General features: G+C 40.6%; 1 protein-coding gene across 2 annotated transcripts; it reads left to right on the top strand.

The window, feature by feature from the left end:
* Positions 1 to 245: 245 nt before the first annotated feature.
* On the top strand, positions 246 to 18358 carry LOC117761334 (vesicle-associated membrane protein-associated protein B-like). 2 transcript variants are annotated; one of them, XM_034585137.1, is made up of 7 exons: positions 264 to 559; positions 4136 to 4288; positions 9615 to 9718; positions 12695 to 12775; positions 13392 to 13441; positions 15234 to 15315; positions 16335 to 18358. In XM_034585137.1, exons 1-7 carry the CDS (start codon positions 502 to 504, stop codon positions 16488 to 16490), a joined length of 684 nt encoding a protein of 227 aa, XP_034441028.1. In that variant the 5' UTR covers positions 264 to 501; the 3' UTR covers positions 16491 to 18358. The 2 variants fall into 2 exon arrangements, with proteins under 2 accessions (XP_034441026.1, XP_034441028.1); XM_034585135.1 differs by lacking the exon at positions 13392 to 13441 and having other exon boundaries at positions 246 to 559; positions 15136 to 15315.
* Positions 18359 to 18703: the final 345 nt, after the last annotated feature.

Here is an 18703-nt window from a genome sequence, read left to right as displayed (position 1 = left end):
TAAATGTCAGAAGGGTTCGGCTCCAGCTCCCCTTGCGACCCTAAAGAGAACAAGTGGTATAGATAATGAATTCATGGATTTATTATTATTATGAGTCATAGTTGGAGAAGTATAATTACCATTACTTCCACCCAATAATCATAGATTGAGTTTCCCTGAAAGGTGGCTGCACCCATGCATCACCCCCCACCCCACCTCCCTCTCTCCCTCCCTCCCTCCCTCCCTTTCTCTCTCGCTGCAGAGGCAGTGACGTCACGGCGCTGTCCCTCACTCCCTTCCTGCTGCATCACAACAGCCGCTAGCAGCTCGAGTAGCACCAGTGACCAGGGGGGGGGCCACAGGATTTATCCGCCAGCCAGCTCGTTGACAGGGAGGAGGAGGAAAAAGAAGAAGAACCCGACCACCCCGCGGACCCTGCAGCGCCCAGCGACGTCCTGACTCGGGGGCTTGACGGACAGGAACTCGGTTGCAGCGCGATAGCCCCGCTCCAGCTGTTGGGACATGGCCAGGCCGGAACAGGTTCTGCTCCTGGAGCCTCCGCACGAACTGAAATTCAGAGGTAGGAGCGGAGGGGAGGGCCCGGCTGTGGAGCAGGGGAAGGAGGGGGGGACGCCTCTGCCAGCGGGGTGAGGCGCAGGGGCGGAGGAGGCAAGGGGGGGGCAGGCCCATGTATTTGGGAACCAAACCTGTGGCGAAGCTGCGGTGCTGGTTTTCTGATGCTGTCACCCTCCAGTGAAACCCGGGGGAGGCTGCTCCGAGAGGACGGCAGGTCAACTAGCTGGCTAGCTGGATTAGCTTCCCAGTGCTAAGCTAGCCGGGCCCTGCCATGCCTCCTGACCGCAGCCTCTAAAAGTCCTCAGGGGGTAAAGCCACCAAAACGTCACGTCCACTGGGGAAGTGCCCACCATGATAAACAGGCAGCAGCATTATTCCCCCTCTAATTCCACCAGCTTCCATTGCACACGAGCTGCTGCATCCTTAGCAGGTGTGGCTAGCTGTCATTAGCCCTGACAGCCAGTGGTAATCTAATAACATGGCAGCTGAAAACTCTGCAACCTCTGCTGCCTCATGTAGCTGCAGGTCATCAACATGCCAACGGCCTCACAGCCAACTGAGAGACATGCACTCCATGTTTCAGTGTTAGGTCTCAATGATGGTACAGAAACTTATATGTTTTTATTGCATTCGTTTTGATCCTGATACAGTTCAGTGCAAAGATCTCACTTTAGATATGTGTGCACGGACAGAGCTTCACTCCTGATACACCATGTCAATACAAGATTTAATCATTACTACTGATCAACTTTGCACAGCATCATCAAAGGACACCCTGTACTCTGGTTTCCATCCGAATCCACCAGTGTGCTCCTGTGGCAGCTGTCAGACTTCCCAAATTGAAAGTGTTAACGCATGTCAAACACAGAGCCTCGTTACACAGCCTTAAACACACAGTGGCAGTGTGTTACCTGTCTGACCTGAAAGCTGCTGTTTGTTCCTGCTTTTTTGAATGTAAAAATAACCCACTGTCTTTATAGCGTCCAGAGAGCTGTGACCAGATCACTGGAACTAACAGTGAATTCTGCGCTCGGGTTTCCTGAATATGATCCACTCATTACTATTTCACCGCTTTTCATATTGATCTTGGGTCGTTTTTTTTACCCTGTGTCGAAACATCTCACTGATGGCGTTTGCACGGAGAACCGTCTAGATGGGTTTTGGAAACAAGACATTAAATGACATTAGTGACTATTCTCAGATATTTTATTGACTAAATGAAATAATCAAGAAAATATTTGTCAGATGAATTGATAAGAAAATTAATAATAGTTTTTTATGACAATATTTCACACATTAAGGTGTTGCTATACTGAAGCTACCTGTGTATTGACAATAGTAATGCCGTTTCTTAATCTGTATCAGACACGGGCTCACAGTGTCAGAGTCCACTACCAGCTTGCATATTCAATAATCAATAATATACAACAAGCTGTCCTGTGTGGAAATAATGGACAAAGCAGACCTGACCCATGCTATAAGACGGACTCTTCTGCAGAGTCGTGTTATTTCTTTCTTTTTTAGACACTTACGGAACACCTCTGAGCACATTACATCACAATTGGACAATTATTTATCAGTTATTTCATTATCTATTCTATGTTTCAGTAAATCCCGCAAAAATTGGCACTCAACCTCAAATTAATCTCAGACTTAACTAATGGAAACCCCAGTATATATTGATATCTGTTTATAAACAATTTTTCTATCACCTACCATGTAAATTCCTTCTTTTACAATATAAGACCTTTTACCATAGAGCGTAACCTGTATGTTTCATAGACATCCATGTGTTATTGCTGAACAATGTTTCTTGCTCAATATACTTGACAATGGCACAAATCACATGCCTATACTCAGGTCCCAAGTAAAATGTAGGCACGTGGTGTGAAACTTCAGGAAATAGGGAGTGGGTCTGTCAGGAGAAACTTGTAGCTCAGACCATCTGTGGACCCAATACTCTCAGATGTTAAGCTATGGACTTTTTAATTTTTATCTTTGTCAGGGGTAACATTACCAGATCTCTACAAAAGCCTTCCAGACCCCCCACTTTTTATACACTTTTAATTAAATCCAAACTTGGAAGACGACAGATTCACATATCAACTCTTCGTAATAGTTTTTTACGGCCATTTGCGGTTTTCGTGAGTTGGACGGTGTCCCAAGAAACTTTCAGGAAGTAGTGGATCAGGTGTACAGTAGTCAGTGGCGTGAGTCTCTTTCATTAAAAGCCTTCAGATGTCAAGCCAGGATTGTGAGGGTCTGAATTTCCTCTCTGTTTTTGCTCAACGGGTACGGGAAGTGTCCGTTGCTCTGGATGTTTGTTGAGCTGAAACTTTATCTTCAATCTGGTGTATGTGCTAATTCTGAAATAGCTCCATGTTTTCCTGCAGTGTGAGTGTGAGTCTCTCAACTGCAAACTGTACCCTCACCACAGTTGCTACTGTAGTGGCCTCATTAGAAATCTACTTGATTAGAAAACTAATGGTGAGGTTTGTACATAAGACCACAAGTTCAAAACAAATGCATGTTTCACAATTGACACTTTTAAGAAGTCATAAGTTCTGCCTTTCCTAAGAATCTTTTACTGCTTCAGGTGCTTGAAAACCATCACCAGATCAACAAGGTTTTAGACCCAAATCAGCTCATGTGTCTAACCATGTCCAATAATTACAGATCTTAATACGCTGCAGCAAAGCAAGGAAAAAAAACGCAACGGACCTCTGTCATAGACATTGTATAAATTCGGGAATAATATTTGTTCTATGTGGTTTTTAACTTGTGGAAAGTCTGAAAATAAAACTTGGTTCCCGTAAGATGTGAGGTACTAGGATTTGTCATTGCCCCTAGAGGGGGATTTGTTGGATTTAAACTATGCATATCTGACCAGTGAGGGCACACTCCCTACAGTATGTGTAATGTGCCAATAATGTAAAAGAAGACTCATTAAAGTCCAGCCTTTCTCCAAGGTCAGTGCATTAGCCAGATTAAGTTTTGGTACTTTTCATACTGTTCATAAACAAGAGCTGTCACATCATTCTGGAAATATTTTTCTGTCGGACAACTTCAAGTCCGACATATTAAAAACCTGCAGAAGTTGAATTGGCAGTAAAACCCTGTTTACCCACATGTCAGGTCAAATACAAATAACATGTGGCTGTAGATTGAATTAGTCATAATTGAATCCACATCCAGAAAGGCTTTGGTAGACCACATTTAAATGTGAGTGTACACATGTAATATATTTTTAATAGTGTTTACCCACTGGTATTTTAGTTAATCTATCTGAACATTCCTATTGTTCAAACAACTCGCTGGAGCCTCTCTTTGCTTTGTATAAAGTGTGTTTCCCCTTTTTTTGCCTTATGTAGTTCCGGATTTTTCTGTCTCTTTCTCTTCTTTGCTTCAAGTCTTTGATTATCCAAATTTGTTTTTACATCTGTTGAATATTACACTCTCTCCGACGACATTTCAGTATATGTATTTGTCAAATAGTACACACAGACTCCTGATCTAACCGAAACTGCCTTTACAAAAACAGACGTTCTAAGTGTCCACCTTTTGTCTTCTTTCTTCACAGGTCCATTCTCAGATGTGGTCACCACAAATCTCAAGCTCGCCAACCCAACAGACAGAAATGTGTGTTTCAAGGTGAAGACGACAGCACCACGCCGGTACTGTGTGCGGCCAAACAGTGGAATTATCGATGCAGGCACCTCAATCAATGTCTCAGGTAATAAATGAGAAACTTTGCCATGAAGGTACTGTAGAATCATGTGACATTATTTAGTTACTTATTTACCAAGAGAAAAGTTTAACATGTAGCAGCAACACTTTCTGAAATAATTAGTGAATCTCCAGAAAATTAATTTGACAGGTTCGGTAATTTAGTCTTTTAGCAAATTAAATAGAAAACATTTGCTTGTTGCAGCTTCTCTGACTCGAGGGTCTGGTTATTTGACTACAGGTCAAACCAATTATACAGGTTGAAAGTGTTATTTCTTGTAAATTTGGACTGGTGTTTCTACACTACAAGATTGATGAAAGTAAAACTTTATTACAGCCCCAGTCGGTACAGTAGGGACTTGTGGGACTGCATATCTGCATATCCTTGATTTGAATCTTGATTGGATAAAAACAAACATGTGGCTCATTGTGAGGAAGGAACTTAAACTATTATTTATCTTGTATCTTCAATGGGTTTGGTCTTTTACATAAACACTGTACGCCTCTTTCATTACAAAGTATTTCCCATGTTCTCTAGCCCCGGTCCCTCGTGGCAGGCCTCATTCCCAGTCAGACACTTTGGAGGGAGACAGGTACAGTCTCGTGTTTCCACACTGGGCCTCCTTTGCCATTTAAAGCCACGGACTCATTTTACAACCTCTCCTATCTGGTGTCAACAACTGCAAATGGTGTCACTGGGGCCTGCTGTCAGCAGTGGGCGACAAATCAGCACAGTCCGCTCTGTCAGTTAGCTTCATTTTTCACCCTTATTAGGCTGAGAAAGGTCACAGGTTCGAGTCCCAAAAGAAGTCTGCTTTTCTGAGAATGTAGTCTGCAAACATGTAGGTGTCACGACTGGGGTCCAGAAATCACTGAACTGCGACAGCAGGCACAGTCTGTAACCTCTCTCTGTCTAATCTGTCTTCAGGGAGCATTCAAGCCTACATAGTTCATCGAAGCAGTGCACTTAACAAGATGACAAGGTCTTGTGGGTACTCATTTTACAGGCACTGTGTGCTTTTAAATCAATATTATAATATTTTTATGAAAAAAGCGGAGTTTAATTTAAAGACCCTACATGGATACCTCGCACCATTGTTTTTACCTATTTTGGTTGCTTCTTCTGAGGAGTGTGTGGGTGTTAACAGTACTGACAGACATTTCCCTCACTTTTCCGTTAGTTTTGGTGCAGCTTTTATTCATGGTGCTGCTCCAAAACCTGTGCCAGTTTGACCTTTTTATCGCCACTCTTTTCAATTCAGCATGCAAATAGCAAATGCCACGCAAAGCATAATATGTATTATCAGCAGCGTAAACAGTAAAGGCTAATAAACACATATTTCAGGGTCAGACGCATTCACAGCAACAGGAACATTTCCAGATCATTCAGGCAAGGGATGGCGCCTCGGTATAGCACGCAAGAGGTAGGACATGACATATACATTCTACTGTGGAAAGCACAGTGTTTTTGTTTACAGCTATTGACTCCTCTGTAATGTTTATTTTTGCGTTGGCAACAATAGTATAAGCATTTGGGCGTATCTGCAAAATCAACAAAAGAGTCAAAAGATGAGATATTTGTGTTCTTCCAGTTTCACGTTCGTCACACGTTAGAAAAGTAATCAATACGCCCACATTCTCGCTGTGAATTTTCCTGTTTTTTGATAGGGGGCTGGCAGGAAAAGTTCAAACTGACTCAGACAATTGCATTCTCACATACAGCCCCCCCTGGAAAATGTTCAGTCTTCAGTGCATGTCTGAAAGCAGTTTAAGTCTCAGCAGAAGTAAAAATACTCTGAAAGCACAAATAATCCCAAAATCATCCTTATTGAGGTATTCAGGCAAGAGTACAGGATTTATAACTTGCCACAGTTCAGTTTGTCTGGTATTACAGAATTTTTTATAACAAAGCAACACAAAAGCTCCACAGACATGCACTCTCAATGAGGCGAGAGAGAACCGTCTGCCACAGGATACCTACAAACCTCAGATGTGTCATTTGCTGGCTTAGCTGAGGATAGACACAGTGCTTTTGAAGCTCAACCCAGCTGTAACTGTATATGCTGAACGTAGCCATGACCACAGGAATGTTGCGGGGATTGATTGGTGTTATGTAGCAGCATCCAGTGGAAAAATATGTGGCGTGAGTGTTTCAAAAATCCTTGTGTCCACAAATATTGAGCTTCTTCTGGGAATTTGTCAGAAGTTTGTCTCTCATACTGGGGACGTATTATCATTCAGAGGGAGCCAGGAAGCAAAGAACAACAATTCCCGTGTTGCAGTTCTCAGAATGAGCTTCATTAGCTTGTCCTCATTTGTGTGTTATGACAGGACAAGAAAATTATTCTCCTGTCTTAACCAACATCTGAGTCCATATTCATGTTCATCGCCACACAAGTGGTCTGTCACCATATTCACAATTAGTTATGTGCCACTGTCAAAGTAGCACATAACATTGTGTTGTCACGATAATCATTAAAACATCTATTTATATTAAATATATTAAAATTACTAATTCGTTGTGGTATTTAGATTTAATCAAACCTAGCAAAATCAAAAGTGACCTATATATTGCAGCTTTGTTGGACTATACAGATGAACTAACATTAAATACACCACAAACACCATAAAGGCAGGTTCATTGTTCATTTAAAGTTTAAGACGTTTGATCGATCAGCAGCTCAAGGAACTGCAGAGTCGACTGAAGTTTTTTGATGAATGGTTGTTCAGAAAATCGAAAGTACAGACATAAAGTATTCTACATAAACCAGGGGTGGGGAACCTTTTTCCTATTAGAGCCATTTCAATCTTTATAACATCTTTACTGGCCATACTAAATTATTGAACACATATATCACGCTAACCTCTCTAAAGCGATGGCTGGAACTGTTTCTCTTTGGCAAGGCGTCTGATGGTAGTGATGATGATGATGCTACATGCAAATTGTTTTCCAGGTTTCGGTGAGTCAGTGTTAATCAGAATCATATTTGCAGGTAACAGCGTTGAAAAGAACAGCTCACGGCAGGAGATTGTCCCTAACAGACATGCAAACTTCAGTGCATTTCCCCTCAGAGTTAAAAAATCCTCGGCACGCAATTCATTTTACAGAAGTCAAGCAGAAGGAGGTTGTTGCACCGAGCTTGAGCTTGTTGTTGCTTTGCGATGGTTGAATTAGCATTTACATTTTTCACTATTGTTTAATATTATATTAACAAATTAATCAATTGTTCTGTGAGTTGAAAATAATTTTAAATTGCAGCTGTAAATGTCACCATGACTTTTGAACTAAATCAAGTCATGATTGTTACAATGGTTATATCTATAGCTGTAACTCAGTCGATTGACAGAAGATTAATCTGCACCAACTTTGATAGCTGATTATCAAAGATTTGCCAAACTTTCTGTGATTCTAGCTTCTTAAATGTGATTTGTTGCGTTTGTATGTTTTATTAGGATGAAAATGAAATATATATATACACTGTATATATATTTACTGTTGGCTAAAATATTAATTTATGTTTTTAAACTTCAATTTGAAATTGTCGTGGATCATTTTATTTCCTGACATTTTATAGACCAAACAACTAATAAAGAAAACTGTACAGTTTAGTTTTTTCCCCAATGATTAAATGATAATATAAACTGTGATATAAAGAATCGTCTGCAGGCCTGATCTCTAAGCACTTCAAGGTAAATTGTTTGTGATTTTGTTGTGAGCATCTTGTCTTACGCAACAAAATGTATTAATGACAGGAAAGGAAAATTTCCTTACCGCCCTCCCTCAGCCCTCTACTCTTTCCATTCATCATCAACAAGCAGGCAGGCCATTACCTTCCAGCTTGACCGTGTTGACTACAATTAGCCTCTGTGAGTTTTATGAATGTTTACCCAGCATGAAGACAGAATACTAAATCATACCATTAGCAGAAGTAGCTTTTTGTAAAGGTGTGTTCAAAGGCTGGAAATCAAAGATGATTTAAATCTGTTGTTTTTTCATCTCAGACTTTGGCTCCGGACCTTTTTTGTGTTGCTCAAAGAACTTAAATGCTTTCCTGCCTCCCCTCTCTGTTATTGTCCCCTTGGACCCGAAGGTGGATGGCAGCACAAATTGATTCTGACTGAAACAGGACGTTCTCAATCTGTTCAAGCCGTCTGTTTCTGGTTTGCGATATTGAACTGCCTTGATTGCTGTAATAGTGCACTACATCTCTGAGGTTTTCCACTCTAGGGAGAATTGGCATGTGCCATATATGAAAACCATCCTAATAGCTACACCAGCTTTGAAATTAGGAGGTCATTTGTTTCTAGTGAAAGCCAAAGAATCACGCAGACATTGCAGACATAGTTGATACTGATGTCAAAATATGCCTTTGAATTACACCCTCATTTAAAATAGGACAAAAAAAGATCAGCCATCAATGGACATTTTCGTCTCTTCTACACTGGCCACTTAAACTCCAACACTGGCATAAGAAAGTGATTATTAATCATTGTTGCAGCTTTAAAATTCTCAACTTCTCATTCATTGGAGTGACATCAAATAACACACCACCGACTGAGGGGACTGATGTGGTGATGGGTTAAAGTAGTATTCCAACTCCACACCTGCTTTCTGTTAGAGTGATATGTAATGTTAAGGAAGAAAAAGGCAGAGTTGGAAGCTGTTAGCAAGATTACCCCCTTGGGATGTCTAGATCTGTCAGTGTTTCGCTGTCATGGTAACACGAACATAGAAATAAATCATCTCAACCACTTTTTCCAAGCGGCAGGGGCAGCCCCCAGATTCTTGAAGACGTGGAGGCCCTAGTTTACTGTTTGGCAAATACATGGGTATTTGATACTCACTAATTCCTCTCAAATCCAAGGAGTGAACACGAGAGTTGAGAAGGGGAAAGAGATGGAAAGTTGCTGACTAATACTAATTGCTGGCGTTCCACAACTACTTGTATATGGGAGAGAAGCTTCACCCAGAAACCATATTGTTTACCTGTCTGTCTGCTGCAGTTTGGATGATAAAAAAGAAACGTACACTTTTTCCTAAGGCTCCTGAGGATGAGGTTTAGAAACCAAATCAAACCGGGAGAGTTGTTACAAAACAAAATGAATGTATTAATTCTTTGGGACTTCCTGGTAATATGATTAATCTTCTGTGCCCTTGGTGGGCTCACGATCCCAGACCCACTGCCTTAACGTATCACTTTAATATCCCTACAGAGCCTCCTAACCTTTTTTCACATACAGTAAGACCAAAGAAGACAATCTTAGAATCTTTAGGTTTGCAGGATAAACGTGTCTCCGCCTATTCTGACACTGATTATCATTTTCTATTTCAGTTATGCTGCAGCCTTTTGACTACGACCCCAATGAGAAGAGCAAACACAAGTTCATGGTCCAGTCCCTGCTAGCACCTCCTGACATGACTGACATGGAGGGAGTGGTGAGTGTGTCCCAACATCTTACAGTCACTTTTCAACATTATTCACAGTATGTGTCCTTTTTGTGTCTTGAAAAACAGGAATGGTATTTTGTAAAGTAATTCATGATGGTCCTGATAGTTATAACTTGTGTGCTTGCAGCTGTTGTGACATGTTATACATCTCTAAATTACTAGTGACGCTGCTGTGAAAGTGGGTTGTGCATACTGGAGGCATGTCCGTTTCAGCAAAAACTTAATCAAAAATTTAAATTGATTTCGAATTTTAATTAAAATAGTTGTTGGATACAGCATTTCTTTTTTGTGTGATATTGTGACACACAAATGCACATGCACATAAAAATACAAACACACATACTAAGACAACCTGAGTAATGGTAACAAAAGCAACATGGTACTGAGGAAGAGCCTGGACTCCTGTGGTGTATTGTTCAATCCTGTGATTGTAACAAAGTTTAGACTTAAAAGCAGATTTTGTTTTCAGTGGTGTTTTAAGAGAAGCACACCAGTGAGAGCCTGCAGACTCTTTTGTTGTTTCACACAAAGGTTGGAGCTTGAGAACAATGGACAGAGCTGATCCTCCCTGAAAACAGTTCAGCTATTGATAATAATGTAAAAAATGCACATTGACTCGGAGTATAGTCACATTTACAGCCAAAGCCTGAATGAATAGTAATTCCATGTATTAAAACAGCAGTTGTGTTGTTTGTTGGAGATTAGCTTCCATTGGAAATTTCCATTTGGTGTGTGGTTCAGCCTTGGGATTAAAATCCTCTAAGGGATTTTAAAAAAAACATCAAGCTTCTGCCCCCACTTTGAATAACAGGAAGGTTGAATATGAAACACTGCTTCTTTATTGTGTTATTTTAAATGATCTCCACACCACACAGTTTAAATAGATGCCATATCAAGCTGAGAATAGTATTGAATTCACTTGCCTCAAAAAATTCTCAGAAGGCATTAAAAAGTCTTCAGCTACATTTACAGACATGTACATGAACCTTAGTTATAGCTTTTCTTTGTATCTGTTTACGGGCTTTCAGGAGAGCTTACACACCTCTAAACCAAACCCCAACAATTTGATTGATGAGGCATTCCGTTGTACTGCAAAAAGTCTGCACCATCAGACCTGTAACAAACTCTGTCAATATTGTTAACTCTGTCAATATTGTTAGCTCCATCAGGAGAGCAGCTTATTGACCCATAATGGACAAGTGTCTATTTCAGCTAAAGCTTAATTCATTTAATGACCAGCTGAAGAGCGAGGTCATGTTAATTGATCAATGATGTTACTGGCAAATATTGTTCTATACAATTTGGAAGTACCTACAAAAATGCGATGTAAATGTCAATATATAGATATATGTGTGTCCATCGCGCAACGTCGAACCACGCATACTAATCACGCATTGCGGTCCACACCATCAAGTGCAGGCCACACGGTGAAAATTTAATGTAAATAGAATTAAAGTTGTAAATGAGGCTTGCTTCCTTTTGGCAGTAGGTGTTGCTATCACTATCACTACATACAGACTAATAGATCTGTTGAGGTCAGAAACACTCTTGTTTCTCTTCAGATCGTATAAAACAGTCTAAGACATCAAAGGAATCTATGATCACTGACACTGACATTATCAAACTGACAACAAAGACTTCTTTTCTTTATGAATCCTTTGAAGTGTTCTTTTATATAGTGCCTGGGTGGAGTTAAGTAGTAAGTCACAAACAAGTGTTATTCTTTCATCTTGACATATGCAGATTAATCACCTGAACAACTATACTCAAGTAAATCGAGGAAAAGACCATAATGGCACACGAGATGAATGACGAACAGCTGATACATTTTCAGCTGTGCATTGCAGAAATGAGGGCAAAAGAGAATGAAAGTGAAGAGCAGACAAGAACTGCAGAAGATGAAATAAATGTTCATTGTGTACAATGAAAACAGGCACCAATTAATATTGTGCAAGAGGAAACAACTGAGGTTGAATGAGTGCTGTGTAGAACTGGAGACGTTGAAAGAAAAGTTAAAACTGACAGAAGAGTTGTGCGAGTATTTAAATAGCACAGTTTTTTGACGGCTTGAACATATTCGAAAACTCACCAGACTTTGCGGGCGCATCAGGCCTCCACATTTTGGCCATTTTACACTAGCGGTGTGCATCTTCACTAGCCTCACGATTCGATACGTTTGCGATTCAGCAGTCTACGATTCGATTCACAATGATGCATCGATGCATAAAACTCGAAATATAACAGTATGTACTTAATAGACTGGTTGATATGCATTTGAAAATACGCTTTTGATTTTCTTTATCCAGAGTGTTAGTATGGCTGGTCGTAATCATTTCAGACTTACTGTTCACATGCTCACAAAGATACTGCGGGAAGAAAATCATGAGGAAAATGTGTCTTGGAATCCAGCTCTCCTAAATGAAGAAGGCTCCTTTGATGACATACCGGACTCATATTCTATGCCTTCACCTTGAATGAAGAAGGAAGAATAAGCTATAAAAGATTGAAATCATGAAATAACACAGAGCCAAGGAGGATCGACCTTTGCCGTACCTAAATGTTTACACGGTTTAAGGAAATGTTACAATTCTGACCGTGAAGGTCGTGTGACGGCTCATTTGAGCTGTATATTGTAAAGCAGCCACTGCATCAAAGTGTAAGCCTCGTGTTTTGATGACTCATCAAAAGGTGATGCCACGCCACGGTCACACCGTGTGACGCGCCTGCGGAATTTTGTGTTTTCGAGTATGTTCAAGCCGCCAAAAATGCAATAAATTTTCCTGAATAATCAAACCAAAAGCAATAGGGCCTTCACACTGTCGGTGCTCAGGCCCAAATAAGTGACCACTTCAGAAACCCTGTTTAAACATTTAGATTTATACTTGTTTATGCTTCTCTTCTCTGGTATGGGATTTTTACCAACCATAACAATCTTTCCTTTTGCCTTGATTTAAATAATTCTAGTGGAAGGAGGCGAAGCCAGATGAGCTGATGGACTCTAAGCTGAGGTGTGTTTTTGAGCTGCCACTGGAGAACGAAAAAACGGTAAGCGACAGTCTGTGCTCTCTCTCGCTTCCTTTCTTTGTCTCACAATGCTGGTCTTTGTTGTCACAACAGGTTTTATATCAAAGTGAATGATGCATCTCATTGCTTCGTTCCAGGATTTAAAAAATCTCACTAATTGACCTTAGCACACAATGTGTTTTATTTTCAATTGATGGTGTCATATTTTATTTTATTTGATGCTTTTTATTGCTTCTGTCTGAACAGAACAACTTTTGTTTATATTTGTGCCACGGAGGGGCTACATTATTTATGGGGCTACGATGTTTATTGTTGTTATTGTTGTTCTGCAGCACCCCACCCTTTTACTACTCTGCTGTATCCATCTTCTCTTTCTTTGTCTTTATTTCATCTGTCCCATCTCAACCTTCAAATCTCCTACTCTTTTTACGCTTTCTCATTCTTTATCTTTCCATCTTGTCTGCACTGTCTCTGAATTTTTAGCATCAAACTGTCCCTCTACGTCTCCTCTACGTCAGTCACCTTTCTCTCCTTGCCTTACACCCACACTCTCGCCCATAAGAACTCTTCAGAGGACCACTTTCCACTTTGTTCAGTCTCACATGCAGTTTATTTTATTTGCGACTTTCTCTCTCAGACCCCACACAACTGTAGAGACATTAGCTCATCACGATATGAACTGAGTCCACCGGCTCCATGAACACCGGGAGGGAACAGGACCAGTGGTAGTTGTTTTCAATTCATTATGAGCTGTGTGTGATACGTGCACATGGCTCCCAGTTGGCACCGTGCTCCACATAGTCCATTAGACAGATAATGCTGATAGAAAGCAGCTCGATCCACTTATGAAAGGCACCCCTGGGTGAACTCTTCTACAAACACAGAGGTAGGAGGCACTGAACAAGCATAAAAAAGAGGCTGAAGCACATTGGGTCGTTATGCAGTGCAGACTTTATACCATAAGCTTAAGTTTTGGCAAAAAAAAAAAAAAGCATTCTTCAGAGCTTATAGACTAAAGCAAATCACATCATACTTAAATCTTCTGTGGCACCAGGACGTGCCAGCCATATGTAAAAAAAGGACAATTACAGAATATAATATACACAATGCAGGAACTTCTACTCACATTTATTTAAATTCACTGCATATGTAGTAAAAGGTATAATCTGTATGAGAGATTTCACAGAAACCACAAAAACAAATATGAATAACATAAGGAGGGATGGCTATTAACCCAATGTGGATACACAAGAAAAATGCAACTGATAAATCCTCTGTTTGAGTTCCATTTGACAGAATAAATTCAGGAAATACTATCACAGTGACATTGTAAGGAAGGATATAAATACATTTGTACAACCACATGCAAATTGGAGGAGGATTAATACACAAAACATCAAAGTTAAGACCATCCCTAAACCTGATTGTTGTACATAGACTATTAACAGGGTTACGATAGAGGCAAAAGTTCCAATCATTAAGAAGCAATATGCATATATCCATATAATATAAGTGTATATATATCTCTCCAACCAGTTTTATTTCATAAAGACCTAAATACATTAAACCTTTGGGAATATATTACACAGATCATATGACAAAATAAAACAACACTAAACAAGACTCATCTATGTGTTGTGCCAGATGTCACAATGATGAATATGGAAGAGAATGCATGTGCTACTAATAGACTCTTGGAAATGGTTCATAGCAATGAGGCTAAAGAGTAATTATCATCTAGTGTGTATATTTGTGTGTGTGTGTGTGTGTGTAGTGTGTATTTGTAATTGGATTCTCTCTGCTTAAGACTGAGTTACGACTAACAATGTTATTTCCTCTTGGAATAGAGATGTCGACTTGTACAGTGGCTTCTGATTTGTGGTGCTGCTGCTTTCTGTTCTGCAGTATTTACTAAGCTTTATTTTGGCCGACATTAGCCATGCCACATGGGCATCCAAGCATATAAATTAGATTAGCATTAGTACTATTGCAATTTATCAAGCTATTGATTGGATTAAGTCTATTAGATTAGACTTTGCTTTTGAAATATTACAAGGCAGTTAGTTTCTGTGCTTGTTTGCTGCCAACAGTTTTGAAAGGAGACTATGTTTTTTTTAAGTGTTTTAATGTCTCCTTTTAAGACATCTTGTGTGGTCGAACAAGCAGATTTCAGTGCGTTGGCGACATTATTTGTAAAGACAGGAGGTTTCAAATGCAGCTTTGTCCCTGCAGGCCTGTGTCATTCATACACTGTACATAAATGTCCCCAAATGTAAAGTGCAGCCATGCGCCAGCCAAGCCATTGCTCAGAATTACCATAGAAACATTTCAGCAACAACAGTCCACATATTATAACTCGTTACCCTGTCACCCTCTCACAGCACGACACGGAGTCCAACAAGATGATGTCGTCCAGCTTGCTGAAGTCAGAGTCCTCTTCGCTGCCCTTCAAGTCACTGAGCTCCACCCTGGATGACGGGGAGGTGAAGAAGATCATGGAGGAGTGCAAGAGGCTGCAGATGGAGGCTCAGAGGCTAAGGGAAGAAAACAAACAGATTAGGGTGAGACAACTGGAAGACCACAGTCGGTTTCTCTTCTATTCATTTTGTTTTATTTTCCATTTCAGTGGTTCATCATAGACTCAGGCATCCCTTTAATCTCCCTGTCAGAAATAATAAAGGGGGTATTTGTTTACTGGAGGTGGTAAACCAGTGATGAATAAACCCAGTCACTCAATACGAACTTTAACCTAACCCCAAAGAATGCAGACTCTCAGATAGAAACACGTGTCTAACAGGTAATTATCAAGCCAGATTTTTCAGTTTCCTACCAAATAAACCTACGTTGTCATCGATCAGACAAATTCTAACTCATCTTTTATCAATGTTTAATGACAATCGCCTCACACACCAACTTTTTCCTCCACACGGCTACATATGAAGTGTCCTCCGCCCTTTGCTGTGCTTCTTTGAACAGAGACAGAATCTCAAGATGGAGGTTCGCATTAAGTGGAACTGCTCTCATCTATAATCAGCAGCAGACCTCAGGGTTCAACGCTCGTAAAGCAATTGTGCAAATCAATGTGTGTGCCATAAATCACCACCATCAATGAAGTCAGGTTTAGAATTGGGCTTTGTCGAGGTTTGGTTGGACATGACTCACATGCACACACGCCACAGGGAGGCCAGGAAAGAGTGTCCTCCCCTTAGACACCAGCACCACCTCCTCCCCTTCAAGTTCTTGCCAGAGGCAGAACGACTGTTGGCCGCCCCTGTGGCTTAGATTAAACCAACAGAGAGCCCCCCCACCCGCTGCTGGGAAATGAAGTGTGTTAAAGCCTGGCGCCTTCTGCCAACCTCAGGGGATTTGGTCAGATGAAGATTTTGGTAGATCCTATTTCTTTGAACTAATAAAATAAACATTGTCCTATCTTGTTGACTGATTGACAAACAGAGCGTCTCTTTTCCCCATGTTGTCTTCTTTATTCTCCATTATTTCACTCTCCGACCACCACCTCTCTGCCACTTTCCACGCACTTCCTTTCTTTCGTCTTGTCCTAATTATTTCCTCTCCGCTTCAGGAGGACGACGGTCTGCGGATGAGGAAGAGCAACATGATGTCGTCTCAGCATCCCTCGGTGGTCATGAAGAAAGAGGAAGGGTTGAGCATCCGCACCGTGTTCCTCATCATGCTTTTCTTTGTGGTGGGCGTCATCGTGGGCAAGTTGGTCTTGTAGAGCGCGGAGCAGTTCGGTCGGCCGCAGCATGCTTTCGGGGGATGAAAACAAAACAAGGGGTCTGGAATTTAGGATCAGAAAATGCCACATTCGCTAGGTGGGGGGGGGGGGGGTGTACAAGATTCGATTCAGTCTAATTTCTGTAAAAAAAAAAATTGAAAAATTCAAAGATAATGTACATGAAGAAAAAATGAAAAAACATCATCTTAAGAACAAACCTACTGTTCCAGGTCTTGCCTCTACGTAATCATCACATAATCATTCTGGCCCTCTTCCCAAAGTCTCATGCATACAGATGACTGGTTCTGTGGGTGGGGAGTAATGGAAACGTGATTTAATGCTCGTGATTCAGACGAATGGATTTTTTTTTAACACCGGCGAGGTAGTGTTGGTGCGATTGAGTCAGTTTGCAATTGTGCGAATGTCATTTCAGTGTATTGTTTTTCTTTTTCTAAATGACAGAGGCCAGACCTTACGTATATATGTATACGTAATCCCCCCCCCCCCACACACACACTGTACAGTATATCCAGGTGTTCCTTCCAGCTAAACCCCCTTTAAGGAAGGGATGTACCAGAGAGATGATCCACACAGTCGGGGTTTCACACAGGGCTATCAAACTGACTCCTGCAATCAGAGGCTTTGTCAAATCAGCTCGTCTTTTGGTTGTAGAACCTCGATCCGTGTGGGAAACACTACAGCGCAGGTATTTTCTTTCTTCATGTCCCGTTTTGTTTTAAGTCCACTTTACTCCCATCACCTGGTGTTCACCGCATCCCCGCTTGACAGAGGGGGGTGTTTGATTGCATGCATTCACACACACGAGTGTTGCATTTGGACTTTTGAATCTAATTTAATTGCTTTTATAATTGTTATAATAATAATAATATGTTATTTGGTTGTAGGTTTGCACAACGACATTTTCTGATTTTGTTTTTCTCTTCTTTTCTGTTGCATTTTTATGATTTTAAGTAAATTCTTTTTTTTTGTTTGTTGTTAGGGTTGAAGCATTTAAGAATTATCGCAGCTACCAGAAATGAGATTTGTATGGATTTGATTCTTCTGTAAATGTTCTACAGATGAAGGACTTGCCTTGTGACCTGTTTGGACAAGTTATTCTCAGGCCAAGAATAAACTAAACAAAAAAAAAAAACAACTCGAATTGTTTCATCTCCAAATTTTGAGGAATAAAATCAGTGGAGAGTCGCTCTCTGTATTATTTGAAGGAAAAAAATGAATTGGTAGATTTTTTTCATAGTGAATCCACATAAGATGAGTGAACAGCCGTAAATTCCCCTTTGCTAAACCAAAAATCAAAGACTACACTACTCCAGCATCCTTCCATGTTCAGCGGAGTGGAAGATGATAGAATTGTCCGGTGGGTAAGAGATTAAAGAGTTTCTACTGTATCTCTGTAAAGTTGTTGGGTTGAGGATGACTTGCGGCTTAAAGGGAGGGCAGAGCAGACCTCGCATCAGGCCTGGGTCACACAGTACTTGCACACAGTTCTTCTTGTTCACCGAATTCCGGTTGGAGTATTTGAACATTTAATGCAAGGAAAGTACTTCCAAGTACCAGAATATAGTGTTGTTGGTACTCCAAGTTGAATATTTAACAAACAAAAATAACTGTGTAACTGCTAACGGATCCAGGCCCAGTTGTAAAACTATACTGACTGAGTCTCTGACCATCACCATGAACAATGTAAGCAGTCGGGAAACTGTTTTGTATGTATATAAATAAATAAATAACTCTATCTGAGAAGAAGATTAATATACCTAGTCAAGTAGTCTCTCTGGTGTACAAAAACAACCCAACCTGGTTGGACTATGTAGCATCTTAATAAATTAAATGAATAAAACCCCATATACCCAACAGTGTGAAGTCATTTCCTGGTGCTTTTCCATTAGTATGATGGTGATAGAATTGTGCAGCACCACTTTCGGTTCAGGTTCATTCCTGCATTTAAATGTTTGGTGGTTATGTGATGTGTTTGTGTGTCTAATGCTCGCTGCAGCCAGTCGTTACCTCAGAGGTTCACTTCATGTGGAGTCAGGATCAACAAACTACCACGAGGATTCATTCAGTTAGATGCTGTTGTGTCTAATTGTCTGGAGAAAACAAAAATAAAGGAAAAGTAAAGATGCCTGATGAGGACCATCTGGATGAAATGTTGCATATAAAAGGATGAATTGCACTCAAGAGCGCAAACC

The sequence above is a fragment of the Hippoglossus hippoglossus genome, chromosome 5, assembly GCF_009819705.1.
Source record: "Hippoglossus hippoglossus isolate fHipHip1 chromosome 5, fHipHip1.pri, whole genome shotgun sequence".
NCBI lineage: Eukaryota > Metazoa > Chordata > Actinopteri > Pleuronectiformes > Pleuronectidae > Hippoglossus > Hippoglossus hippoglossus.
Note: the sequence above shows the minus strand (reverse complement) of the source record. Positions and strands in the feature narration are given on the sequence as shown.